The sequence below is a fragment of the Lissotriton vulgaris genome, chromosome 8 (assembly GCF_964263255.1).
Source record: "Lissotriton vulgaris chromosome 8, aLisVul1.2, whole genome shotgun sequence".
NCBI lineage: Eukaryota > Metazoa > Chordata > Amphibia > Caudata > Salamandridae > Lissotriton > Lissotriton vulgaris.
The window spans coordinates 1,308,440,625-1,308,450,797 of NC_141696.1; the positions used below are offsets into that span (position 1 = coordinate 1,308,440,625).

The 10,173-nt window shown below is 49.3% G+C and overlaps 1 protein-coding gene across 2 annotated transcripts in view; it reads left to right on the forward strand.

Annotated features, from left to right (window-relative positions):
* The window catches only part of ALKBH8 (alkB homolog 8, tRNA methyltransferase), a 410,467-nt gene extending 401,996 nt beyond the window's left edge, over window positions 1–8,471 (forward strand). For both annotated transcript variants that reach the window (XM_086935245.1, XM_086935246.1), the window contains exon 12: window positions 7,760–8,471. In XM_086935245.1, the coding sequence (XP_086791371.1) occupies window positions 7,760–8,362 (603 nt within the window). In that variant the 3' untranslated portion in view covers window positions 8,363–8,471. The remainder of the gene's footprint in view (window positions 1–7,759) is intronic.
* Window positions 8,472–10,173: the final 1,702 nt, after the last annotated feature.

A 10,173-nucleotide genomic window follows, 5' to 3' on the forward strand; every position in this document is an offset into this window, starting at 1 on the left:
TACAGCGCACAAACTACTCTTTTTTTTGTTTTAACAACCAGTCATGGCGGCCGCTCGTCTTGCTGTACGCCAGTTGTCCAAAAATATGCCTTGATGTTAATAAACCATTTCATTCCACTGATATTTTGAAAACCAAGTTTACATTACAATGTGGGGAAACAAATATGGGGAACACGCTTTTCCGTAGCTTTCAGTAATTGCTTGTTCCTTTCATGTTTTATGCACGACTTTTTAAAACTTTTTTTTTTTTTTACTTTTGTACCGGCACTCCAAAGGTATCACAGCGCTCGCTCGCAACCGGTTCCCTCGCTTCAAAGACGCTCGCTCCAGCCATTACATCGGGATCCTCGTCATTGCCCTGTTCTGCCTGACCCCTCCACCCGTGCTAATTAATTACAGGCATAACGGGGTCAGCATTTTGGTGAAGGCAAAGGTATCCATTGTATATGGAGGGCGCTCTTTTTAGATGAGTATTGAGTGGCAAATTGTCCCCAATAACTTAGATGTTTCTGCTGATGAGACAAAACAGATTTCATTTCGAGCGACATTGACACCAAGTGAGGAGCCGTCTGGTTTGCATTTTTTTACAGCGCAAACACGGCCCGAAGGTATTTCTGCAGAAACATACGGTACAATAAATTGCTCACTCACTCACCCTCAACCCCTCCCCCTCGACCCCTCCCCCTCAACCCCTCACCCTCACCCTCACTCACCCTCACTCACCCTCAACCCCTCACCCTCAAACCCTCACTCACCCTCAACCCCTCACCCTCAACCCCTCACTCACCCTCACTCTCACTCATCCTCACTCACCCTCAACCCCTCACTCACCCTCAACCCCTCACCCTCACTCACCCTCACCCTCAACCCCTCACCCTCAATGCCTCACCCTCAATCACCCTCAACCCCTCACCCTCACCCACCTTCACTCACCCTCACCCTCACTCACCCTCACTCACACTCACCCTCACCCACCCTCAACCCCTCATCCTCACTCACCCTCAACCCCTCATCCTCACTCACCCTCAACCCCTCATCCTCACTCACTCACCCTCAACCCCTCCCCCTCCACCCCTCCACCTCAACCCCTCACTCTCACCCTCACTCACCCTCACTCACCCTCAACCCCTCACCCTCAAACCCTCACTCACCCTCAACCCCTCACCCTCAACCCCTCACTCACCCTCACTCTCACTCATCCTCACTCACCCTCAACCCCTCACCCTCAACCCCTCACCCTCAACCCCTCACCCTCAACCCCTCACCCTCACTCACCCTCAACGCCTCACCCTCAATCACCCTCAACCCCTCACCCTCACCCACCTTCACTCACCCTCACTCACCCTCACCCTCACCCACCCTCAACCCCTCATCCTCACTCACCCTCAACCCCTCATCCTCACTCACCCTCAACCCCTCATCCTCACTCACCCTCAACCCCTCACCCTCACTCACCCTCAACCCCTCACCCTCACTCACCCCCACTCACCCTCAACCCCTCACCCTCACTCACCCTCACCCTCAACCCCTCACTCACCCTCAACCCCTCACCCACCCTCAACCCCTCACCCTCAATCCCTCACCCTCACTCACCCACACTCACCCACCCACCCTCACTCACCCTCACCCTCACTCACCTTCACCCTCACTCACCCTCAACCCCTCACCCTCACTCACCCCCACTCACCCTCAACCCCTCACCCTCAACCCCTCACCCTCCCTCACCCTCATACACCCTCAACCCCTCACCCTCACTCACCCTCAACCCCTCACCCTCACTCACCCTCAACCCCTCACCCTCAATCCCTCACCCTCACCCACACTCACCCACACTCACCCACCCTCACTCACACTCACCCACACTCACCCACCCTCACTCACCCTCACTCACCCTCACCCTCACTCACCCTCACCCTCACTCACCCTCAACCCCTCACCCTCACTCACCCTCAACCCCTCACCCACCCTCAACCCCTCACCCACCCTCAACCCCTCACCCTCACTCACCCTCAACTCCTCACCCTCAACCGCTCACTCACCCTCACTCAGCCTCACCCTCACTCACCCTCAACCCCTCACCCTCACTCACCAACCCTCAACCCCTCACCCTCACTCACTCACCCTCAACCCCTCACTCACTCACCCTCAACCCCTCCCCCTCGACCCCTCCCCCTCAACCCCTCACCCTCAAACCCTCACTCACCCTCAACCCCTCACCCTCAACCCCTCACTCACCCTCACTCTCACTCATCCTCACTCACCCTCAACCCCTCACTCACCCTCACTCACCCTCAACCCCTCACCCTCACTCACCCTCACCCTCAACCCCTCACCCTCACTCACCCTCAATGCCTCACCCTCAATCACCCTCAACCCCTCACCCTCACCCACCTTCACTCACCCTCACCCTCACTCACCCTCACTCACACTCACCCTCACCCACCCTCAAACCCTCATCCTCACTCACCCTCAACCCCTCATCCTCACTCACCCTCAACCCCTCATCCTCACTCACCCTCAACCCCTCACCCTCACTCACCCTCAACCCCTCACCCCCACTCACCCTCAACCCCTCACCCTCACTCACCCTCACCCTCAACCCCTCACTCACCCTCAACCCCTCACCCACCCTCAACCCCTCACCCTCAATCCCTCACCCTCACTCACCCACACTCACCCACACTCACCCTCACTCACCCACCCTCACTCACCCTCACCCTCACTCACCTTCACCCTCACTCACCCTCAACCCCTCACCCTCACTCATCCCCACTCACCCTCAACCCCTCACCCTCAACCCCTCACCCTCCCTCACCCTCATTCACCCTCAACCCTTCACCCTCACTCACCCTCAACCCCTCACCCTCACTCACCCTCAACCCCTCACCCTCAATCCCTCACCCTCACCCACACTCACCCACACTCACCCACCCTCACTCACACTCACCCTCACTCACCCTCACTCACCCTCACTCACCCTCAGCCTCACCCTCACTCACCCTCAACCCCTCACCCTCACTCACCCTCACTCACCCTCAACCTCATGCTAAAGATTTACAAAAAAACCCATAAACAATTCTAAAAGCACTAACTCTAATGCTGCGAGACCTATTGCATTTCTAATGCTTGTTTTCTTTGTGTCTTACATTGTTCTTGCCTTCCTAGTTGCTCTGCTCATTTTTAGGTCTCGCCTGTCGATGCGCATGCGCATCGAGCAAGGCGAGAATATTGGCACTTATCCGCTCTTTATCCACACTGCAAGGAATCGTGGCGATTCCTTGCAGTGCACGAGAAATTTAAGCTCAATGCGCATGCGCATTGAGCTTAAATGCGCGTGCACATGCCCCCAGCCGCCTGCCTTGCCTACTCTCTCTCACAGCCTCCCCCAGCTCCGCCCCCTCACTACTTGATTGCACGGCCGCTAGGCCGTGCCTCCCCTACTCTCCTCCCCCCCCCCTCCTCTCCTCCCCTGCCTGCCTGCCGCTAGGCCGTGCCTCCCCTACTCTCCTCCCCCTTCTCCTCCTACTCTCCTCCCCTGCCTGCCTGCCGTGTCGCACCTCTCCCCTCTCCGCCCCCTCCCCTGCCCGCCCCCTCCCCTGCCCGCCGTGTTACGGTGAAAGGCTTGTTTTTTGTTTGTATAATTTAACCCGCTCCGCCCCCTCCCCTTCCCTCCGTGTCGCATTTCTCCTCCCCCCTCCCCTCTCTTCCGTCCGTCCGTCTTGTTTTCTTTCTCTCCTGCCTCTTGTTATCATTTTTCAACCATGCACGAGTAATTACTACGCAGAGAGTGGTTTTACATAAACCTTGGTCGAAAGTTGGTTAGTGTTTTGGTTTTAGAAAATGCTGTTCTTACAAAGCAGAGCACCCCCCTCCCCCCCCCCCTTCTCTCCCATTCCTTAACACGAGGCATGGCATGCTCTCCAGGCGCGGAGGAGGGGGCAGTCGCCGCACCGCCATGCGGGCGGGCCAAGGGCCCCCCCCCCCTTTTTTCATTCCCATTCGTGGTCTACTAGAGTTCATGTTTCATATTTGTTGCGGCTATCCTGTCGTAATTTTATTAGAATCAGAAAATATGTTTCTGCTCAACTTTTAGTCGGACCTCAACTTATTGGGCCTTGCCAGGAAAAATAGATAGCACATGCGTGATAATGCAATGCAATGCACATTCTCATATGTACACACACTGTCGCGCGCACATGCATGCACACTCGAATAGTCAAAAGCATGCATGTGCACAACCGGACCTCTACAAATAACTAGGTCAAAATATCTTACTCTTAAGAAGTTAAGCCACATCGTCATGTTCGTCACAAAACACTCTTTTACAGATAAAGCCAGACCGATGGAATTTGGCGATATTTGCTTTCAAGGCGAGTGAAGTGATTTGACCGCAGAGAGTGTTATCACAGGCCTTGGTTTTCTTTACCTATTTGTTGTGCTATAGCTTTCGCCTGGTTGTTTACTGGTTACTCCTTATCAGCATATCCCATTCCTACGCTCCTGACAAGTTCATCAAGACAAACAGGAAGTGGAGTGGAAAGGGCAGTGATTCTATTAAGAACTCGTCTGGCCCATCCTAAGTCACAGTAAGCAGCTTACCCCTTGACTCCTCGGGTCAGTCCTATTAGTCTGCTGACACAGAGAGCATCCCGGAACTGGTGAGATACACCCTCTGACCAGGCACAATCTTGATTGTGTAGTGGCTTTCATGGAGCGCAGTTTAGGGCCGGTGCCGACCTGTGCTCCCTGTGGACATGGGAATCCAGCGAACTTTGCTGCCGCCTTCCCTGTAGCATGTGGCGTCAGTGATTTATGGCTCTGAGCGAGTTACCGTGACTGGCCCACTTGGGGATATCTCCCTCTTGGCTGGGTGGAATGCATCTAACTCATCAACCCTGTGTTTATTATTGGTGAGAAGAAACATGCTTCCCGCTTTACGTTTGCATCACCATGTCGTACGTGTGTGTGTGTGTGTGTTTGTGTGTGCCTGTGTGCGCACGGGTGTGAGTGTGGAACTGGGCAAATGTTTGGGGGTGGCGCAGCATCCAAATTGTCACTTCTCTTTGTCCCCTTAGACAATTAAGCACAGTTAAATGTGACGCACTGAGAGTATTACCAACAGCAGGGTTTTAAAGCGCTGCAAATTCCAAACATTCACTATTCAACTCGAGCACTATTCAACAAGTGAGACATTACAGTTACATCTTGCATCTGGCCTGCTGGATCTGAGCTCTCGCCTGTGGGTAAATCTAGGGGCCGTATTCATCAAGGGCTTGCATTGCCCTTGCATCACACAGTCTCACTCACCTTCACCCTCAACCCCTCACCCTCACTCACCCCCCCTCACCCTCAACCCCTCACCCCCTCACCCTCCCTCACCCTCACTCACCCTCAACCCCTCACCCTCAACCCCTCACCCTCACTCACCCTCAACCCCTCACCCTCAACCCCTCACCCCCTCACCCACACTCACCCACACTCACCCCCACTCACCCTCACTCACACTCACCCACCCTCACTCACCCTCACCCTCACTCACCCTCACTCACCCTCACCCTCACTCACCCTCACTCACCCTCACTCACCCTCACCCACCCTCACCCTCAACCCCTCACCCTCACTCACCCTCACCCTCACTCACCCTCAACCCCTCACCCTCACTCACCCTCAACCCCTCACCCACCCTCAACCCCTCACCCTCACTCACCCTCAACTCCTCACCCTCAACCCCTCACTCACCCTCACTCACCCTCAACCCCTCACTCACCCTCACTCACCCTCACCCTCAACCCCTCAGCCTCACCCTCACTTACCCTCAACCCCTCACCCTCACTCACCCTCAACCTCATGCTAAAGATTTAAAAAAAAACCATAAACAATTCTAAAAGCACTAACTCTAATGCTGCGAGACCTATTGCATTTCTAATGCTTGTTTCTTTCTGCTTCTGTATCTTTTTTTCTCTTCCTTTTCTCATTCCCCCTGCAAACAGCAGCCTACATCTGTTTCATTCTAGCCTTTTTCTGTGTTTGTCTGAGCCTGTGTGGTGGCACTGTCACTCTCTGTAGTAACAGTAATTCCTCCCCAAACTCATGAGAAATAGACCACACATAGCCAGACCACAAGGTCGTACAAATTATGCAGTGGCTGCCAGCTAAATAAACAGTAGCATGAGCAGAACAAGATGGGCCATAGCACCGACTGCATCACTGATTGCCACGCCACTCCCCTCAAGGGCTTAACAAAAGTATATAAAAGGCAACTTTCTGAAAGAGGTATTTTAAGAGTTATAGAAATTGTCAAATTCTTACTGGAGTTTTATTTTAGAGGTTAATGCTTAGCACTCAGTGCAAGTAGGCCTAGGTAAAATATTTTTTGCAAAATGCAGACATGAAAAAAAACGCAAACAGTTTTCACATTTTAACAATAGAATGAAAATGTAGCAATGTACATATGTTCGCCGTTTGCCTGTCGTCAGAATTCTTCTAGATCCACAAAATTCAGCAAAATCTACCCAGTGGAGCCAATTTGTGAAAAACTGAAAAATCTGTTCCTAGAGCCCATTTTCTCTGCAGGTGGATTTCGCACTTTTCACGTTTACGTGAAAAATGTTGCCCTTTGCTGGATGTAACTGAATTTGCTGGTGAGAATTACACATAAAGGACAATTACAGCTTTGCTCTAAGCAGAGATCTTGCCTGCAGTAATTGGTGGTACAGAAAGACTTTTCAGAGTGGGGATGCTGGCATCAGTGTTACATCACTGAAGTGATAGGGATTGTGGAAACTCCAAGCATCACACAAAGAGCAAGTATTGCAAATGAGCCACGCCCATTCATTAGGAGAGTGTTATGGTAATAAAGCACGGTGTTGTAGCGCACCTTCATTTATAGACAGTACATTTTCCGTTGAAATGGCCACAAAAAACGCACTGGCACGCAGTTTATATAGGCACAAATAATAATGTGCGGAAATCCGTTTTCAGCCAATCTTTACCATTTGCACATCACCAGGTAAAGTGTCTTTATTTGTTTTGATCCTAATAAAATATTTGTTTGCATTACACTTTGGAGTTACAGAACAAATGTGCTTTGTTTTTGCTTTCCTAACTGCTGGCATATTTTGCAATATGTGTACATTTCGTTTCCAGGTATTTAAACGGTTCTGTGCTAGAAAATAAACTGACATCCTTTCCTTTCACACCTCATGTACCACAACAGGATTGTTACCTACTTCACTTTACAAATTCCTCTCACTTTGCTGTCACAGCAAGAAAAAATAAACACAAATCCTCTTGTTAAAAGAACAAGCAGCAATTTAGCAGAAGACATAGCTTGGCTTTGAACATCTGTCTTTGAAGGCACAGCAAATGTGAGCTATAAAACCAAATTTAAAGGCATTCAGAACTCCAGCATAGTTATTTTTAAAGAACTGGGGTACAACAGGGGGTGCTGCAGCTAATCCCGCGCCCTTCTTCTAGCGCCTGTGGCAGTAATTAGACCACGAGGTAACATCTGCCTCGTATTCAACAAGGCTCGTTCTACTGTAGTGTTTGTAAAATATATTTGGACACTAATTTTATATCTCATAAATCTTTTCCTTAGATTTTTTTTTCTTTGTGGTAATTTAAAATATGTCTTTGAGACCCTTTGTTGCCACCTTTTACCTGATAATCTTTTAAATCCTGCCCCCTGTTGAGGCGCTTATCACCCCCGTTGTTGTTGTAAAGCATATCTTCTAATGACTTTTGTCTCTGTCGGCAGGAGAGAAGATTGGCCTCCATAAGTGAATTAGTCCGCCTTTTAAAACCTGGAGGAAAAGCACTTATCTACGTCTGGGCAATGGAACAGGAGTACATGAAGCAGAAGTCCAAGTACCTTAAGGAAAATAGGAACAACCGCGAGACACAAGACGTCCATGACAGCGCCACCGCCATGCTGACGCAAGACGTCCATGACCGCGTCACGTCAGTGCTGTCAGGGGAGAGAGGACTTGACGAGAACAGCCAGGAAGCGGCATGTCCTCATCGAGCACTGAGTGAGGCGAAACACAGAGACTGTCACTCAAGTCAGTGTGTAAATCCGAAACTGCCCGTTCACACTAATAGAACTGCCTTCGATTCTCAAGATGTGCTAGTGCCTTGGCATCTGAAAAGTGGAAATAAAACGAAAGATGTGCCGGGTGGCTCCCCGACCCCCCTGCCTGCGTCTGATGGGCAGCGCGCGTGCAGCCCTGTCTTTCACCGCTATTACCACGTGTTTTGTGAAGGAGAGCTGGAAGCAGTGTGCCAGAAACTAGATAACATTACAATCCATCAGAGCTACCACGACCAAGGAAACTGGTGTGTAATTCTTGAAAAACTGTAACATCGCACAGTGTTAAACTAACAATATCAACTTGTTCCAGGTATTTTTAATTGGATGATCCGTTCAGTCAATGAGTTTTTAAATTGGATAATAAAATATATTATTGAAATGTTGGTTCTGGCAATCTATACCAAACCCTCTTAGGCACTTTTTGTGTAATGTCCTGGCAATAAAAAAACATGGCAGCCACCGTCTTTGAACTAATGATAGGATAACGCAGTTTTGGCACACAAAAACACTTATGTTTCTTACGACTGCCCTTTCACGCAATCAGTTCCTGCCCTAGTCACAAAAAGCATGATGCGTATTAAAATAACTTACATTTAAATTAAACCTTATGCCACAGATACAGAAAAGCAACAATAAAGATAGCTTTGCTTGACTATGCACATTTTCGAGAAAGAATGGATTTGTTTTATGAATTATATAATTATTGGGATTCCAAAAATAATTCAGTGCTATTGCCCTTTGCTAAGGGTGTTAACAGTGGTCCAGAATGTCTGCAGAGGCTGTTAACCCCCCACTATTGTAGTTCAGAGGTAAAGCAAAAAGCATTAAATGAAGACAAATCAATTAACATCATCCGACAACATGAGGACAATACTTTTTATAGCACGTGCCCCAGCGCAGCACAGAGAAAAAATACACCTAGATGCCCACACTGTCTTTGTGCTTGTTTCTCGGCCTTTAAACCTGGATTTACAGGTAAAACATAGTGAATGTCAGAATTCGAACCATTTGGCTAAGCCAATCACATTGTTCTATAAGTGGTGCTAGTATTGGTTATGTAGCTTAAAAACAAGACACAATTTCCAAATATTTTTCCATCTTTAAGTTGCGCTTAAATGCACTAAAAAGCCATTTGCAAGATTAAATTCCACATCCTGAATCTTAGACTAAGGATGAGTGAAATGTTTGTTACTCTCGTAAACTGCCCTCCATGGCCTACACACTGCCGTAGACCTGCTCAGTAACCTCAGTTTTGAAATGCTGCCCCTTGATCAGACTCATTGCACCTGGTAATTTGCAGTCATTCCCTCCAAACTCAAAAGATGGCCCACGCATCCAGTGGCCCTCAAGTTGGCTGTACGGCGGGTGTACAGAATCCCACATTCTTACTCTTGCTCTGGCCTGCCAGGAAGTGCAGTATACCAACACACTGATCCTTCACACTTATGTTGTTGAAGGTGAACTATGATATAGCCATTGTCTCAACACTAGATATTGGTGTTTGGGTTTGAAAACAATGCGGAGCTTGCGCTACTCTACTAGGAAGGTTTAGCTGCCTGCAGGTCCGTATTTCTTGTGTCGTCCTCTTCTACGGTCTCAATAAGAACCTCAGTTGCAGCATCCAGGCTTGCCACAGGTTCCTTTTTGGTCTTTGTCTCTTTAGGACCAGTAGGTGGTGGTGTTGAGACCTTGGGAGCTGGTCCTTTTGGGTCATCCTTCTTTTCTTGCTCAGGCTTCTTTTCTGCATTTTCTATGGTGGCCTTCACGAGGTTGTTCACCTTTGTGATGGCTGCTGGGTCCAGCTGGGCTCTGGTAGATCTTGGGGATGGGTTACCTGATGCTGTTGTTGCATAGGTTTTCATCATATAATCATAGTAACTTTATTTCGATCACCAAGGATCATACAAGGTACACATAAAAACACAATAAGACCATTGAATCATTCTACATAAGCCATACCGACCAAAGCATCAGAAGTGTAAACATTATACAGTAGGGGCAGATTAATCACATACAATGCATCCCACTATGCCCAGTTCTGACTCAGAATGACTTGTGCAAAATAGCAATAGAGTGCAAAT